General features: G+C 49.1%; 2 protein-coding genes across 6 annotated transcripts; one reads left to right on the top strand and one right to left on the bottom strand.

Moving 5' to 3' along the window:
* Positions 1–499: 499 nt before the first annotated feature.
* Positions 500–7,302, bottom strand: si:ch211-167b20.8 (protein phosphatase 1 regulatory subunit 3A). 4 transcript variants are annotated; one of them, XM_057040633.1, is made up of 5 exons: positions 5,900–7,302; positions 4,315–4,361; positions 4,130–4,212; positions 3,873–3,899; positions 2,193–2,350 (listed from the first exon to the last, which is right to left on the bottom strand). In XM_057040633.1, exons 1-4 carry the CDS (start codon positions 6,754–6,756, stop codon positions 3,873–3,875), a joined length of 1,014 nt encoding a protein of 337 aa, XP_056896613.1. In that variant the 5' UTR covers positions 6,757–7,302; the 3' UTR covers positions 2,193–2,350. The 4 variants fall into 4 exon arrangements, with proteins under 4 accessions (XP_056896611.1, XP_056896612.1, XP_056896613.1 ...); XM_057040634.1 differs by having other exon boundaries at positions 2,212–2,350; positions 4,130–4,209; XM_057040631.1 differs by lacking the exon at positions 3,873–3,899 and having other exon boundaries at positions 500–2,350.
* A 210-nt stretch (positions 7,303–7,512) lies between these two features.
* On the top strand, positions 7,513–12,885 carry tspy (testis specific protein Y-linked). Of its 2 annotated transcripts, XM_057040654.1 has the most exons (8): positions 7,513–9,106; positions 9,200–9,277; positions 9,349–9,460; positions 9,570–9,724; positions 10,710–10,786; positions 10,873–11,090; positions 11,327–11,374; positions 11,756–12,885. In XM_057040654.1, the coding sequence occupies exons 1-8, from the start codon at positions 8,177–8,179 to the stop codon at positions 11,791–11,793; spliced, it is 1,656 nt and encodes a 551-aa protein (XP_056896634.1). In that variant the 5' UTR covers positions 7,513–8,176; the 3' UTR covers positions 11,794–12,885. The 2 variants fall into 2 exon arrangements, with proteins under 2 accessions (XP_056896634.1, XP_056896635.1); XM_057040655.1 differs by lacking the exon at positions 11,327–11,374 and having other exon boundaries at positions 7,515–9,106.
* Positions 12,886–17,613: the final 4,728 nt, after the last annotated feature.

Raw genomic sequence — 17,613 nt, 5'->3', positions numbered from 1 at the left:
AGTCCGTCACATGTCACAGAGCATGACAGGATCATCACACGCATGAACATCAGTCTCATCTTGCAACGTTCTGACGTCTCGCGTGTCGCCATGACTTCAGTGCAATGCGTGACCTCTGGCGTCGCCCCCCAGCTCGGGTTTCTGTCTATTTCCACTTTGAGCAGGGCCGGACGCTCTGCAGGCAGGAACAATGGCCGTCGAGCAGACCCCAGGCACTTTCTTCTGGAGTCCTGAAACCAAGATGCTGCCGCTCAAACATGAACACGTCAGTTGGAGTGTGAGCGTTTCTTTACTTTTATGATGGTTTATTAGAATCATTATTTTCTGCGCCGTATATGAATCCGTTTAGAGACTTTATGCATCAGCGATGTCAATTTTGTGTGTGAAATAGTGAAACAGGTGAAGATGAAATGTTGCCCGTTTCCGTTGAACCCGTATTAAAGTGCATCATCAATGTTAAATAATATAGACAGGACTAAAGAACGACACGTTACAGTGCTGCTTACAGGGTTCTCTTTAATTTCACTTTCATCGAGTCACACACGGCTTCACAAACACTAACTAGTGAGGACCAGGAGGAAGACTTTGTGTGCAATAGTGAGGAAATGTGAAGGAAGCTGGTGCTCGAGTGAGAAATCTTTTTCCACACATTAAGGCAACAACAGCGTAAGTGTCTTCAGTGGTTCTTTTCTTCGTAAAGACGTGGCAGCGCGTGGAATTCAACTAGCAACAAGCTCAAAGTTGTAATGAGAACATTACTGAATCTAACACACACACACACACACACACACACAGGCCACCTATACACACCATTAGAAACGACTTATTGTTTAACACTTGAAAATATCGCCAGGATTTGTGTCATACCGTCTCCATCAACACTAAAAATCAACAAATATCTCCGCCGTCGGATGAAATCAGGGATCGCAAATAAACTCACAGTGGTCCATATCTACACGTGTGTGTTTCTGGCTTTCTATACTGGCTTAGTTTGGAATCATGAGGCACTTAGAATATATGGCGGGTCGCTACTTCCTGCTGCAGGACAAACGTGGAACCATTGAGCAATAGGACGTGGGTGCCGCCATCTTGTGCTGGCGATGTCACCGGGAGCCAAAGGCTGTGCAGCACAGGCTGGAAAACACACATGGGGCTGCCCACACACACAGCACAGCCAAATTTCTGCCAACCGTGACGTTTTGTCCCAATTTTTTGCTGTTGCAAACTCAAGACAGCGTTGAACGTGCATTACTGGGGCGTGAAGCCACACACACGACGCAAATATGGCTGATATGGCAATCTATGTAAATTTGTGCAAACAATATGAGGGCGTCATGTTTTTTTCTCTCCATCCAGCAGGTTGCCCATTCAGCTTTATTGAAATACTGCAGACGGCCACTAGAGGGCAGTGAGGAAGCTTGTGAGTCTGTTTTTGGAGCTCTCGTGCGATACGCTTTTACAGGTATGTGACGCGTTAAGACTGACATGATCACAAGCGCTGCAAGACTAGAAGCAGTCCCATGAAGAAGAGGGTACTGGGTTCCTGGAGCACTATAGACAGGGAGACAATTCCACCCAGGAAGACAGCAGAGGACATTAGATTCCTGCTGATGTCCGGCTCAGCCTGGAGCTCGGAAGCCTCTGTTGTCGAGTTCGCTGGATTCAGGGGAGCATCTTCTCTCTTCGTCTCTGAGACAGCCTGGTCACGTGGGTTCTGACTCGGGTCAGAGGCAAATGGACTCAGAGTTTGGTAGTCCGCTACGTCGGGCGTCACCAGAGTCTCACCTTCCGATCCCGCACGTGCCAGATCTTCTGCCATGGGAGATACAGCTGCGTCACCACATCTGGCAGAAGCATCTGGCCACGCAGCCGAGGGTCCGCTCACTCCCTCTGCCACCTCAAGGTCAAAGGTCATGCTGGGGGCAGACGTGCACGCGCAGCCGGTTGGCTTGTTTTCGCTGGTTTCTTCCTGTTCTAATGCTGGCGGTGGATGCGTGTCGGTGGTTTGGAGGTACGAGTCCTCGGAGGGGGGGCGTTCCTCCCCGCCAACCTGAGCCTGCTGTGGCCACGGAGCCGGAGCCGGGGCCGGAGCAGGCGGCTGCGTGGAGGAACCGCCCCCTGTGGGCTCCTCCAACCTCTGACTGCTCACTTCAAAGCTGGGCTGCAACACATCTGGGTGGACAGATTCGCTGGCACAGGGCACACCGGACAAATTAGTTGGGGGGGGGGCTTCGGGAGACATTGAGGGGACGTGTTCACCTGGGGACACAGTGTGGGTGGACAGCATGCTGTCAACAGATGGAGGGTCTGGGTCGGACGGGACGGGGGGACGGCCGGGGTCAAATCCAGTCTGTAAAAATATAATGTTGAGAAAGCTTTTGATAGGGAGAATGTAGAGGATATAGACACATTTACAGCACGAGTAATAAAGTTTTTATTCTAAGATGGAGTCCATGCTGTCATCAGTCATGAGGAGAATTTGGATTGGGCTTTATTTTCAACTTTCCCATTAAAGCTCTAATGTATGTAATTATATTAAATCATTGTACTTAGAGCCCAGTGACAGTCGCTGATTGATTAAAGATCCAGCCGCCCCCGGTGCCCCCCCACATCTGGGGGCTTTACAGCCTCGTTAGTTTTAAAATAGCAGAGTAGCAACTTCTGACTTTCACTTTTGCTTCTTCTGTCTTCACCAGCGTTAATCCTCAGGCTTGAAAACTGTCAGGATTAGTTCTGGTCTAATAACATTTCCATATTCTCCTTTAACCTTGAATTCTGAGACATCATATGGCAGAAATAAGACCCAAATCCTCAGTCGTGACACCGGCTGCTTACTTCAGCGTGGAACGACAACACCCGTCACCGGAGGTCATTGACAGGGAACATAGGTGCAGTTTTCCAAACAATTTTCTATTAAAACAATTTTAAATGAGCAGGAAAACTTTGGATTTATCCACAGACAAAAAAAATGGGCTTTTTCCATCCAAAAATGTGAGGAAAACATTATTATTATGGGAAACCTAATCGGCAGATCCTCATGGATAATTATTAGTTGTCTTGACCAGCTCATCATTTACTTGAATTAGATTCTGAAATCAAACTGTAAAACTGAAAACATTCAGACGGAACGACAACGTTCTACCAAAAGGAAAGAACATGCGGGTGAAAACAGACGTAGAAACTCTCAGAAGAGCCTGATGAGAACATGCCTGACGCTGCTTTCATTCATACCAGATCACATTTTCATGCTTCTCTCTCAGTCTCGATTAAATGATCCAGGACTTTAGCTCTAATATGAACCTGAATCTGTTCTAAAAATCAACATTTGTCTATTTTATTTACTGATTAAGTGCAGCCTGGATAAATAGGACTGGACTCTTCTGTCCTGTCTTCTCTTCTGTCCAGTAAAAAGACGTGAACATGGATGTTGCTGCCTGCGCATCAGCGGTGGGAGCTTCCGAAGCAGCTAATGCTAACGTGGCTAAAATTGAGAAAACCAGCCATAAAGACGGTTTTACAGACTGAATACATTTAAGGCGGAAAGATGGAGGCTGTTTTCACCACTGTACTCAGATAATGTTAATGTTAGCACTCACTGCTGTGCAAGAAAACATTTATAAAATACCACATAAAACCCAAAATGTGCATTTTTCTTTTAAATAAACAGGTTAAAAAGGTTTTTGCTGCAGTCTGTGACTCATTTTCAGTACACTTACTTCCACATAGACACGGACTGGACAACATTAGTGCTGCGATTCTTGTCAAACTAAATTCACCACCTGAGTTTGAATGGAGGCGACATGCACGGTGACACGCGTACAGTCACATACACTATAGGACCCATGCTAAAGTGGCGAGAAGCGTGACTTTACCTAAGTTGTTGCTGACGCTTCAATGAGCTGTGGACAATATAGACAAGCAGGCTGGTTTGAATGAAAATGTTTGGTATGGTTTAATAGACAGGTGACACCCGTAAAGGGGTAAAGAACTTCTTACCTTCACGAGAACCTATATTAAACTATAATCTACCATCAACAACATGCAAGATTATCTGAATTCAAGAATGTTTTGTACAGTATATGTGAGCCCCCTGCTGGTGAATCAATACACGGAGCTAAAATAGCCTCACCTCAAGGTCCAGCTCTGGCTGGATGATGACTGGGCACACTGGGACAGGCCTGAAGAGCCCTGACTGGGCGGCTCCGGCTTCTTCTGCGGATAAATAATTAATTGAATTAATGTAATTACACAGAGATCCACTGTAATGGAGAAACAGGAAAGGGTGGTCTTCCATGCCCTGGGTTCCTACCGTACCTCCTGCCTTTTCCTGCTCGTCCTCTGAATCAAACTCATCGTTCATGCTGGGGGAAAAAAAGACGGTTTTTGTTGTAAGATCCAAACAACCCACGGTTAACACATGAAACACCTGCGGTGTCGATTAGGACAGCGTGATGGCAGATGGTAACGCGGTGCGTTTACACTCAGGATCAACTCTGTTTGTCGTGGGTTTACTCGGCTGGACCGGTTCTAGCTCCGAATGCAGCGTTGGGAAACGAAGGAAGAGCCATGAGAAAGGACAGAAGTCCTTACGATGGTCACGCTCTGTGTCTGCAGCCGCGTCATGGCTGGAGTTCAGAGAGAACATAGCTGGATCGTTAGACAAAGGTCAGACAAAGGTCAGGAAGCATGTGGCAACAGCATCGGCGCCGTGTTTCCTCCTCATGTTACATCACGATCGACTCAAACGTTCATTTTCTTGCAGAGGTTTTTACCTTTTCACCACCTTTTTAAACCCATAGGGTGGACTCTCCAGCCACGTTCAGGCCCGATGGGTCGGGCCCGGCTGCACCGGCGTGCGGGCCTGATATTAAGCTAGACTGACGCAAACAGCCAGCGACCACATGCAACCAGGACATCTGCCCTGCTCTCAGATGTTCAACAGCAACCCAGTCGACCCCGAGCTGCTCTGGGCCCGTCCACTGTCTGCTCCGTTTTCAACTCTTTCTACCCCCGACTCATCGCTCTCTAATCTCTTCCTAATCCAAACAGCTGCATCAGCGACCAGCATGACGACGACGTCAGTTTATACCCCCTTTGCTCCTTTTATGGGTTCTGCAGCCTCCCCGGCGACCCCGCCTCGGTGCACCCCGGGCATCCTCACAACACGCTGGTGTAACAATAAACCAGCCATTTACATGGTTCTGTCAGGGATTAATTTGTCTTGAGGGCAGGAGGCTGGAGGGAGGGTGCAGATCTAAAACCACACAAGCAAAAGAAGCCAAAATTGTTCTGCTGGCCCATGAAAAGGTCAGAGGTAAATTTAATGCAGGCCTGTAAACGACACCCGCCCTTTGCCTATTTTAATCGCCCTCACGCACCACCGAGTGGGGGCATTCTGCCTGGGGTGTGTACTGGGTTTGGTTCTGGCTGCGCAGGACAGTGAAAACTGGACAATGTAGGTCGCAGAGCTGCTCCGATGGCTTTTTAAAAATGGGGACTGGGATTAGACTGGTTACAGTCATTCCATGGCTTTAATCTGACAACTCTGAGATTTGAGACTGTCTGAGATCTCTTGGGACATCAGTGATTTCTTTATGCCAGAAATATTTTACCTTTAACCCCCCCCCACACACACACACACCCTTGTAGATTACAGTTGTGCAATAACTGTGAGGGTGTGTTCCTGTTTAAAGATAAAAGATGCCACACTTCACAAAACCAGGGGAATAAATATGAACATTTTGGTGGATTTGACAGATTAGTTACGATGCTGCGTTTTTGCCTCTTCAAATACTAATATGAAGTAGTTAGATGGTATTTTCTTTATTAGAAATGGTAGTAATGCAAACTGGCCAGAATGTGTGCGTGTGTGTGTGTTAGCACTGGGGTAAAGACTTACCTGTAAACTTTTGGGGGCTTCAAGATACCCCTCGTCCGCTGCGCGCTGACGGTCTCGCGCTCTGAATCGTCTTCATACGACAAAAGCAGGGACACGGCGTAATTCATTGAGAAGTTATTAGCCCAGAAATCGCCCTCAGAGGTCTCGTAGCGCACCACAAACTCAATGCGAGAGTCCTGAGTGACGTAGGGGGGTGCGAAAGACAGCTTGAAGGAGAAGCGGTCGGTGTCTCCATCGTGGGAGCCCTGGACATACTCGGCTGGGTGATCGAAGTAGGTGACCCAGTTGTCCATGGTGGATCTGATATAAACTGCTTTGTGGAAAGAGATGTTGGCCACTCGTATTACACCGGTGAAGGCGAGGGGCTCATCCTGCACTGGGGATATCTGCTCGACCTCCAGTTTGTTAGTGCGCACAGCCTGCAGCAGCGCGCCGCCGCTCAGCGCACTGAAGCAGGGGCGCACGCTGTAGGTCGGCTCCCTCCGGGGCTTTCGGTACTTTGCTTCCTCTTCCTCCCACCTGGCGTTCTCGTCTTCGTCGTCGGTGTCATACGCAGTGAATTCTTTCACATCAGTCAGATCCCCGCCGGTCGTGTCCGCGAATGACACCCGTTTGCCGGCAGACAGCGCTAAGTGGATCCGCATGTACTCGGCGGTCTCGTCGTAGATGGAGGCGCCGCGCTTTCGGGGCACCGGGGAGCATCTCGGGATAAGCCGGATGACCTCGGCGTCATCGTCCTCCTCGTCTTCCTCATCATCCTCCTCGTTTGGAGACCTGCTCGCTTCCTCCCCCGGAGATTTACGAGTTTTAATGGTGCTAAAAAGGCCCTCCGCGCTCGGTATGCTTAGAAAAGACATTTTTACGTAAGAGTCGTCTCATTGAATCTATGCACTGGGAATGCTCATTCGGCGTAGCTTTGGTAGGAGAGCCACATGATTTGCGCAGCAGCGCCGTCCGTGCGCGCAGAGCTGATTGAGCCGAGCGTTTAAGTGGTGCACGTGGAAAACGCGTCTTTCCTGCCCGTGTGACAGTGTCTCCTTGCGTTTACATGGCTTTATGCGCGACTATTTGGCTGCCGCGGCTGAAGGAGCAGCTTCTAATTATAGCTCATAGCCTACCAACCGGGAGCCCCACGTCCCAGATTTGTCATGAAGTTGGTAGAATCCTGCTCCTTCCACTCCCCCCCACCTCCGTGTTCTGTTTGGTTTGGGCTGGTTTAACGGGGACACATAAACGCCGGTCCGCAGAAACAAATGTCCAGGAAGTTTAACATGTCATATTATCGATAAGAGATTAAGGCTGCACGTAGGAATTGTTCCTCTATTAAACTTATATGTGCACGAATGTAGAATATGTACACGACGAGGTGTGTGACATGTCACATAGGTTGACGTGCGTATTTGGGACGCAATGGTGACGCAACTGTTGTATATAGCAGTGCATATTGTGTGTGGATGTGGAATTATAGTTATACAGGCATGTTGAAGGTGGCTCTTTGTTTTAATTATTGGGCTTTGACTCTTCATATCCACAGTCACGCATCAGATATGCTCATCAGACTGATCATTTATACTTTAGTAAATTTAAAAATGATCAGGTATATGCCTGGTTTTTGGGGAAATTGTTCAATCGTGAAACAACAGAGACGTAATGACATTCTTCTGTTTCAGTGCCAATTTAAAAAAAATAAGAACTCTCAGAATAAATAAAGCTTAAAAAATAAATTCCCGTAATTTACTGTGTAGTTGCCCGCCCTTAACCATTAAAAGGCCGTGAACACACCCTTGACGCTGATTGGCTCAGACGTTTGAGCGCGGCGGAGCGCAGCCAATCAGAAGATTGTTTTCCCATCATGTCGATTCGCGGATAAGCGAGCTAACATAATGCAAAACACAAACTAACGTAAAGAACGCCCTTTGTTGCGGAAGTCGGCTCGGCCCTGGAAGCTCCGTTTCTTCGGAATAAAACCTACTGCTTGGAGCTGCACCCATGGAAACGTGGCTCAGCTATTACGGTGAAGATATCCGAATTTTGTAGCGCGGGCTAGCTAACGTTAGCACTAGCTCGCTAGCTTTTGACGTCCGCCAGGCCGCGAGGAAACACAAGAGCGTCTTCTTCTGCGTTCGTCGATAATGTAGTTTCAAACTCTCTCGGTCACAGAGTTAAATCGAGTGTTTATATTCCACAGGCTCGGTCGTTGGGTTGTTTTTAAAATCGGGTTTTACGCTCAGCCTGCGGGGTACCTATCGTGATCGGTGTTTTGGCTAGCTAGCCAGCATGAGTGAAGTGACGGACTGCAAACGGTCCGCCGAGTCTGCGTCGCGGAAACGGTGTCCATCACCCGATCGGGACGAGGGGGACACTGTCGCTAGCAAATCTTTGAAAGTGGGTGACGAGCTGCCAAAGGTCATCTCGGAAAGCCGCAAAAGCAGCGAGGCTGATAGCAACTTTAAAGAAAGGGCTGAAAGCGAGGCCAACTCGAAAGAGGGTGAAGAAACAGCTGTTGTGCAAACGGATGGGGGAACAGGTGGCACCGGTGCACGGCCCGGCAGCAACTCCGGTGCACGGTGTGATAAAAACAAGCATCCACGGTCCCCGGACGCACGCACCGGTGCACAGGAGGACACCGAGAAAAAAGAGACAGAAGAGCTTCCATCCACGCATCGGTCCGATGCTGCAGCCATAGTAGCTGCTGAGGCGCTGGCCAGTCTGACCGGAGGAGACGAGGAAGACAGCGAGGAGACTCCATGCTCCTCAGAAAAGGCTAGACACATGAAACAGGGAGGTAAACTGAAACTAAAAGGGTCCCAGCACTCCTCCAGGGTGGGCTCCAAGACGCAGGCTGTGGCTGCAGACAGCTCCACGTCCGTGCACAGCGCCACCAGAGAAGACGCCAATGATCTGCCAGAAGGTGAAGAAGGCGACGATTCGTTATCCGGATCATCCTCCACCCCGAGCTCTTCCTTCCCGTCGGACAACGAGGACAACGACGACGGGGAGTGCGCCATCGTCTCCGTTAAGATGGCCCCGGAGATGAGGCAGTCCGTCGCCCTGCTGGCGCAGGTACAGATGAGGCTGGAGGCTCTGGAGAAGAAAAGCGCCCGGCTCCACCAGCGGCTGGAACTCAAGATTAACCGTCAGCGTCGACCACATCTGGATCAGCGCAGCTCCATCGCAAAAACCATCCCGGGCTTCTGGGTGACGGCTGTATCCTTAAAAACGTTCAGGTCCTGCCCCCCCCCCCTTCAGGTATACAAAGACACCACAATAACAACGATTCCTTAACTTTTAATGTGCCAGCTGTTGAACCATCCACATCTGTCGGCTCACATCGACGAGACGGACGAAGATGCGCTCAGTTACATGACGGATCTGGAGGTAAGGACGGCGGGTCGGTACCAGGCCCGGGTCCGGTGGTCTGAGCAGACGTTTCTTCATGTCTCCCTCAGATCGAGTCTTTCGATAATAATAAAGTGGGCCACAGGATCCGTTTCCACTTCAGGCGGAATCCTTACTTCCAGAACAACATCATCATGAAGGAGATCCACGTCGGGATGAGAGGTGAACAGAAAAAGATGTGGCCTTATTCTTTGATCTTCCTTTTAACCTCTGAATTAACGGCAGTTTAAAGTAGCGGCCTCGGCATTTTAATCCCGATTCCGTCCCACAGGAGCGCCCACGTCCTTCTCCAACCCCATCCTGTGGCACCGGGGTCAGAACTTGACGGCCAACAGCGAACCCAGGAAGTCCTCGCGTGGAGTCTATCAGACCTTTTTCAACTGGTTCAGTGACCATAGCAACCCAAGACAGGATGACGTAGCGCAGGTACGGGGGTCTGTCGCCGGGGCTGGTTGGTCTCAGACAGTGCTTCTCAATTAATTTCTCTTACGCCCCCCCTAGGAAGAAGAAAACATTTTGCACCCCCTCACTCTCCGCTGTGACTATTAGTATCATTTGTCTAGGAAATTGTTATAAGTACACCCCTGCATAACATTGTATCCTTATTAACATTAAAGAAAACAAAAAAAAAAAGAAATATAGGCCAACGTACAACAAAGAATAGCTTTATTAACATTGTTTTTTAGTCTGTAACAGAAACGATATAAAGTGCATCAATTAACCTGAAAATAAAATTAAATTCTTATTGAAACTATAAACTCACAAAGCGGGAAGATTGTTGCCAATATTTGGCACGTTTTCGCTAAAAAAGCTCAAGCGGCTGATCAGCGTGACTGGGGTGTAATGTCTTTAAGTGAGGGTTAGGGTTAGCCAGGGTTAGGGTTAACCAGGGTTAGGGTTAACCAGGGTTAGTGTTATCAGCATGCCTGGGGTGTAATGTCTTTAAGTGACGCCTTCATTTATTTGGCTTCATGCTGTCCTGCCAACATTTTTAGACACAGGAAACACACCGGTCTTTCCTCGTCTCCCACCGTAGTCGCAGTGAAGCCAAGCGCCATATATGCTTCGTCATGTTTCCTCGTCTTAGCTTTCGTTTGTCTCATTATCTCCGTCTCTCTCCGCCTTTCTCTTCATCACTGTTAAGTATTTTTTCATGCTGTCTCTTGATGGTTTGCTCACTGCTCTTCTTATCTCTTGCTCTGTGGTGTGTGCGCGCGAATGCTGGGTGCAAAAAAACTCTACACCATAGAGCTAAAACTGCCTGCGCACACTCTGGCAATGAGAGCGCCACTGCCACCTACTGTAGTGGATGTGCAATTACACTTTATTCTAGTACGGGGGCGCACCCCACTATTTGAGAAGGGCTGGTCTAAGAGAACGCGTGCGCTGACGTGTTTGTGCTTTTATTCAGATTCTCAAAGACGACCTGTACAGAGACCCTCTGAGATACTACCTCACGCCACTCTGGGAGCCGAGAGAGAACGGCAGGTAAGCCACGCCAGCCCGGCTCGAGCCGCGGTCGTGACTCTGCAGGCGTGTTTTCCCCTGACGTTGACGTGTCCGTCCGTCTCCAGCGGTGGCAGCGGGGCCAGGACAGCCGACAACAGCAAGGGAGACGAGTGTGTGGTGATCTCGGACTCGGACGATGAGCCGGATGAAGACGAGCCCAATCCAGGGAACGTCATGGAGCAGCAGCAGCAGGAGGAGGAGGAGGAGGAGGATGGTGATGACGCTGACGAAGAGGAGGAGGAGGAGGAAGAAGAGGAGGACGAGGAGAGGGGTCCAAGTGCTGGTCAGTGCTCAAGTTAAACACAAAACCTCTGTTTCCTCACTGATTCAAACAGCTTCACCGGCCAGTTAAACAATACCTAACGCCACATTTGAGCGATTAAAGCCTTTTTTGGCAGGGACGTAATAAAGAATCAGGTTGGGTGTCACGAGTGAGGGGTTCGGGGCTTGTGTTGTAGCTGTGTAAATGTCTGGGTGATGCAGGCTGAACTGAAAAGACAGGAAATATGTCCTCCCCAGATGAGAGCCCAGATGGGAAGGCTGATGGTGGGGAAATTGTGATTGACGGTAAGACGCCACTCGACAGCAGCGCCGCAAACTCACCACTGTTCCAACAGTCAGATCAGCTAGGGGCTCGGGGAGCTTTTTCAGTCGGCTACACAGACGATAGGACGGCTCTGCGACTCGCTGGGCCACCAGTGACCCCTGACGGCACATTTCTACCTGCTGTCTGCAGCCCCTGAGCAGGGAAAACGATTGGCAATATCTCCTGATTCCCAAACGGGAAGATTCAACACTGGTTTATGAGTCTGTCATGGATATATGGAAATAGGGGGATTTAATCTCAAGTTCAGGGGGGGGAGACTACATTACCCACAATTCCACAGTCCTGACTGTGCATCTTGAGTAGAAAACGTGGTTTTATAGTCTGTTCTTTCTTTCTTCCAGGCTCTGACGACAGCGAGCAGGACGACGAGGAGCCCTGAGAGGGAGGAAGCTCATCATCTCAGACGTTGAGGAGACAAACACCACCAGAGAAAACTGTCATCTTATGCACAGAATTCTTGTTTCATAGTGAAAAAACGAAATCTTCAGGGGTATCTGCTGTAACAATAAAGCCAAGACAGCCTGTTTCTATTAATACAGTCTGAGCTGTGTATTATGATGGGTTCTAATTCACCTTTTTCAAACCTATTTTTTCTAAACCAGTGCATAATTTATTGAGGTGTGTGTCAGAAATTGTGCGTTTAGGAACTGTTCTGATATAAAGTGGACCATCCAACACCTTATATATGGTCAGGGGTGACTTTTGGCTGCTTTTTACCGTTTAAAAACGACAAAAACTCCACAAACTAAATTGCTATTTGATACTTTTCAGATGCACTCAGTACTGAACCAAAATTTGCTCTCAGGGATGATCGCTTACTGACATTTACGCTCGGATATTATGACCTGCATAGGCAAACGTGTAAACTGTAGTGAACAGGAATAGAATCTTTAAATATGCTAACCGTGTTTCTCCTTTTCCATCCGTGCGTCGGCCACATCTGGTGTTTGAAGTTGTAGATTGACCAACTTTTTTTTTTTTTTTTATCCCCTTTATTTTTTACGACACTTCTGAATATGTAGCTTCGGGTTTATTTTTTAACTTTAGATCTCCGCTAAACTTTCATGTAATAATTTGTATGTTTTATAATACTTGTATTTATTAACTTTGGGGTTTCTTTCTGTTGTGTGCGTCCATGAAGGCATGCCCATTGTCATGAACTATGAGGAAAAGTGGCGACGTACAAAGCTAAATCTGTGCACAGTGAGTAACTGTCAGTAAAATTCACAGCAACATTGTGGGTTGCCTAGCAACAAAAAAAATTGTGCTTATTTTTTTTTCTTGGAAATGAGCTTCTGGAAGGTTTTGTTAAGTCATGAATACACTCGAGATGATTTTATTTGTTGTGTTTATAGAACACTGTAGTTTCCTAGGATATCTATACTTGTTTCTTTTGGTCATTTCAATTTTATTCTTCTTTGCTTTAAATAAATGTCCATCTTTAAATAAAGTAATGTGGGCTGTTCCCATCCTCCAGCCTCCTTCAAGTTACTCTTAAAATGTTTTGGGGGGGGGGTTGCCTGCTTGTGGAGGTCAGGGGTCAACCTATGGGTGTATGTAAATCACGTTGTATAAATAAAGTTACATTGAATTTGAATAAGGATTTCATACGCTATACATATAAGAAATGAAACATTTCCGCCATCGAAACTGTACTTAAACCCTAATTTTTCACTCGGCAGCGAAAAAATAAATACGGTTTAAAAGTGTGAACGCAAAGAGCCGCAGGGTGGCGCTGTTGACCCGATTATTGTCCCCTTTACTGCTCGACCTCGGGGCAATCTTGGATGGAGTCGCTTCAGCGGGGCTGTTCTCATGTCTGATTCACTGTCTTTAATCCTTGTCGTGTCCATAAAGCAGAAACAGCAGAATATTGCGGCCTTAAATCACCTTCCTGCCAACATGGCTGACGCTGATTCCATTTTAAACCCCCCCCCCCCCCACGATAACGTCCTGCTTCTTTTCCCTCGCCAGAACTGACACCTTCGCCGCGCTGCGCTGCAGCCGCCCCCAGGCGAGACATTTTTGGGCAGGTCCGGACAGCAGCGGTGTCGCAACGGTACACTTAAACCCTCGATTCCACTTTTAATGCACAGCTATAAATATTCCACCGGAGCCGGAGGCGCTGCGGCACCGGGCCGCGCGGCCTCGGACGGGCTTTCGCTGTTAATACCGATGAGGGAACCGCGCCGTTGCCCGGTGAAACGATCCCCGGCGAAACGCGTCGTCTCATCCTTGATGCGGCTTCATTCCGCCCGCGTGTTTTCGTGGTTATGAATTAAAGATGGTTCAGCTTCCTGCAATATTGATCGCGACAAACTAAGTACAGATTGGTGAGACAACAGAGCCGCCCCGGGGCCGCGGGGCCGGTCCGCCGAGCCGCCCCTAGGCGTGAGGGTGGCGGGGACGGGGGACGGGGGGGTAAAACGGATTCCCAGTGTCAACTACACTCCCCTGGGTTTCTGCTGGACACAAATCACCTTGTCAAGATGCTTTATGTTCTCACGTTCGCGCGGGAGTTCAACAGAATCTCGCTGGGATGAAAAATGGAGGAGGAACAGAGCAACATTCTTCCCATAATTCCTCCCCAGTGACGGATGGCGGCACGGACATTTTCCCATGTGCAGTGTATAAAAAGGCCCCTGCGCTGCCCTCCAGGGGCCCTGACTACCAAATATCTCTGAATGCGCGCGATGGTCTGGGTTGCCCCCCCCCCCCCCCCTCCCCAACGTGCACTATTCTCCAGACGCGTTATAGCCACTCGGTTAATCAAGATTGAACAAACAGCGCGGAGGGAACCCAGAGAAAATAGAACGGAACGGCTCTGATGGAAGGAAACGGATGAGTGCGGCGATAAGAGGAGCTGCGCGGGAGCGGCCAGACACGCGCAGCAGATGGATGAGTCTTATCTGGGAGATCACAGAGTGCACGCTCACGCCTAGGCCCGCGCACAGGGAGCCACCATCACACCAGACAGATGAACCGGCCGGCCCTCCACCAATCACAGCGCGCATACTGTACGCGCCAGCCGCACGCGCACACCTACACGCCGCCGCCTGACAGGGTGAACAGATTGCGGCGCCTCCACTGGTTCCTCCGCGTGCGTGACATTAAAATTCACCTGGAGTCCGAAGGATGTGTGCACAGGGTGGAGAGAGGAAGAGTGCGCGCCGAGATAAGAGAAGTCATTTTCATTTTAATTCAGACCGAGTGCGTGTGCGTAAAAGGGGACGCGCGTGTTTGTCACGCGTCTGCGTGCACGCACTGCATTTTTTTTTAGCACTGCAAATCTAATTATTAGATCATGTTTATAGAGGTTAAGCCGAAGTCAAACCAAAAAAATGTATTCATCCAAATTGAATTCTGGTTTCGGCGGGTTAACGTTGCTGGAACGTCTCATTAAAGCCTCCCCGGATCTGTTTCCCTCCTGGGGAAGTATTTATTCCTCCTGGGGAAGAATTTATTAACGAAGGTTAATAAATACTTCCCCAGGAACGCAGATGTTTTCACGGTCTAAAAACGTCTCTTTCTTTGCATCATGGACCTCATTGTGCGCTAAACCATCGAGCAGCTGCTGCGGGATTCTGCAGGAGCGCGGGCACGTTTACCTCAGGAGTCACGCTGCTCACTCACCTGCCCCCCCCCCCCCCACACACACACACACACACACACCTCATTTATTCATGTACAGTAGAGCCCCTCTGCTATTTGGGCCTTTTCTCCAGCAGCTGTTGCTTCTCCCGGCTGTGCTGCGGAGCGCCGACCTCATCCGCGGCCAGATGGCGGCTGGGTGGCTGCGCGGACACGCGGCGGCGTGCTGGATGGCTGCAGGCGGAGCTCCGTGGCGGGGAGACCCATCCTGAGAGCTCCTCTTCATGGTTCGCTGTAAAAGAAACAGCAATCGCCTCGCTTTCACTGGAGCGTGAGGCTGGAATTTGGTATCTGTGCACTTAATGTCAGAGGGGGTTTCCACAGGAGGTTTTTCTTTGACAGCCAGCGATGTGTGAAGGTCGCGGATGTCACGCAGCACCTGCTCCATTTACCTCATACTGGGTTTACATTCTTCCTGATGCTGACGAATCTGATGCGTCTGAGGGATTTAACCTGCCCAGAGGGGTCAAAGGTCAACCTGTCATCACACCCCATTTATCCAGGAGCTCCTCCAGACATCTTGCTGTCGGCCCAGTGTTCTGATCAACCCGGGGTCCATTCTGCCGTTGTTTCCTCACACTCACAGAACAGAAGCGCTTGTTTACGGAGGACGAAGAGCCGCCGCCGCCTCTGGCGCCATGAGGCAGCGGCGTGCGCGTGCCGATGGGACGGAGCTGCAGGTAAACACCGCTGATGACGGCGGCGGGGGAGGGGAGGGTCCGGTGTCCGAGCGCACCAGGAAACCCAAACTTGACACAGCACAGAGTCGTTTCCTCCTGGAAATGGAGGTGCCTCCTGTGGGGCGGGCGGGGAACAAAGACTCCCTCCTTCACCCACACACACACACACACACACACACACGCACAGAGCAGTGATTCACATCTGGCTGATGCCCAGTTTGAGATAGCGTGTTCCCAGCATGCCAATGAATCAAAATTCAGCATTAAAAAAAAGGATGAGTAGCATGAAAACCTGTCCAGGACAGCCGGGAAGGAGGCCTCCCCTTTGACCTTTGACTCGCTGCTTCGTGTGTTTACCTGTTCAGAGTTCTCCCATGAAAAATCGGCCTTTCCAGCCATTTGTTTACGTGTGTTAAAGGCTTCCGAGGGGTACTTGAAGACATTCCACTGTGATCCAAGGCTTTTAGAGGCTTTTATCTTTGCAGCAGGAGTGGCTAAATACATTTTTAAACAAAGGTCCGGGTGGCTTTCAGACTTCGGATTTCTTCCCAGGCAGCTTAAGGTCCGTTCGTGTGAATCTCACATGACCGGGTGCATAAGTAGGTCGCACCTTGGTCCAGGTGCCCCTAATGACCAACTGGAGTCACGCTGGACTGGCTAGCACATCTGAACCCTGTTTATTCACTCTTTTTTTTTAGCTTGAGTCCAGTTTGGATCACGCTCTGGGCGGGGCTTAGTCCCGTGCTGCATTCGGCCACCAGGGGGCGCCACTTTTAAACGCTATTATGTTACAGCTTCTGTCATTCAGGCCTGCAGCTCATTCACTCTTTTGTACCCTCTGTGGTGCGTCAGAACTTTCCACCCAAAAAACCCCAGTCACAATGAGGACCGTTTTGATTTGGAGCTGGAGGCGCCGTTGACGGGATGGATGCCCTTTGTGCCGGCCCCCCTCCCTCTTCCACGCTGCTTTGTCACCGTTGTCATGAGCACCGGGAGCCAGCCAGAGTGGAATCCCAGGAATCTTTTTTTTTGAGGTGACCTGACTGTGGTGTGGGGAGTAACAGTGACATTCTGGGCCCCTCTTAAATAGTGAATCGAGGCTCTGCATCATGTATAAGAATAGGCTGCAGCCTTCCTGAGACATGAGGAAAAACATTTATATAAACCAGCCACTGGGTGCCCATCGCAGCACTGAATTATTCAGCTTTAATAAACTCAAAGTGAACCTCTGAAATGACCACTTTTTACTCCCGGGTGCAGCATTGTTCCGGTCCACTACAGTTTATGGGCAAATAGGTCTATTGACTTAGGTTTTACTGCGCTCCTTTTGCTTAATACTTGTATTTACTTGTCATTTTCTATGGACGAGATGAATTAAATGAGTTACTTGACCACATTTCTTTCATAATTCTCGACTTAAACTCGGCCTTTTAAAAAAATTGCTTCTTTCCTTTTTCCGATTCAAACCTATAAGCGAAAAAAATCATGAATAATATACAAGTAATCAACAAGAAAACAAAATAACCAACGGCAAGTTGAATAATACATATATGCTGTGCTCGTCATCATAAAATAGCTTTTGTCCCTCGTTCCTTTGTTTCCAAAATGGACGAAAACTGGAATAATTGTACTGGAGCCTTTTTAAAAATGCTGCTGCAGAGACATTTTCCCGTACAGTCATTTTTAAAAGATTGATATTTGATAATTCCATATTTCTAAACGCATACAAAGGTGTTTCTACCTGTCCGTCAGATAAGTGGGGCAGTTCTGGGTGCAGCCCTCTGGTGTGGGCGAGTGAGCAGCTCCCCAGCAGCGACAGGGTTAATCATACCCATATGGTGTACCAAGAGGTTTGGTCCAATGCTGCT

Source organism: Takifugu flavidus, chromosome 8 (assembly GCF_003711565.1).
Source record: "Takifugu flavidus isolate HTHZ2018 chromosome 8, ASM371156v2, whole genome shotgun sequence".
NCBI lineage: Eukaryota > Metazoa > Chordata > Actinopteri > Tetraodontiformes > Tetraodontidae > Takifugu > Takifugu flavidus.
The sequence above is the reverse complement of the archived record's forward strand: the minus strand, read 5'-3'. Positions and strand labels throughout refer to the sequence as shown.

Excerpts from the sequence above, each read along its gene's own strand:
- si:ch211-167b20.8 (XM_057040631.1), bottom strand. The coding sequence starts at position 6,756 with ATGTCTTTTCTAAGCATACCGAGCGCGGAGGGCCTTTTTAGCACCATT. Across the intron at positions 4,362-5,899 it reads AAGCCCCCAAAAGTTTACAG|CATGAACGATGAGTTTGATT; the intron begins GTAAGTCTTTAC and ends TTTTTCCCCCAG. Across the intron at positions 4,213-4,314 it reads CGAGCAGGAAAAGGCAGGAG|AAGAAGCCGGAGCCGCCCAG; the intron begins GTACGGTAGGAA and ends ATTTATCCGCAG.
- tspy (XM_057040654.1), top strand. The coding sequence starts at position 8,177 with ATGAGTGAAGTGACGGACTGCAAACGGTCCGCCGAGTCTGCGTCGCGG. Across the intron at positions 9,107-9,199 it reads CGGGCTTCTGGGTGACGGCT|CTGTTGAACCATCCACATCT; the intron begins GTATCCTTAAAA and ends TTAATGTGCCAG. Across the intron at positions 9,278-9,348 it reads GTTACATGACGGATCTGGAG|ATCGAGTCTTTCGATAATAA; the intron begins GTAAGGACGGCG and ends TGTCTCCCTCAG.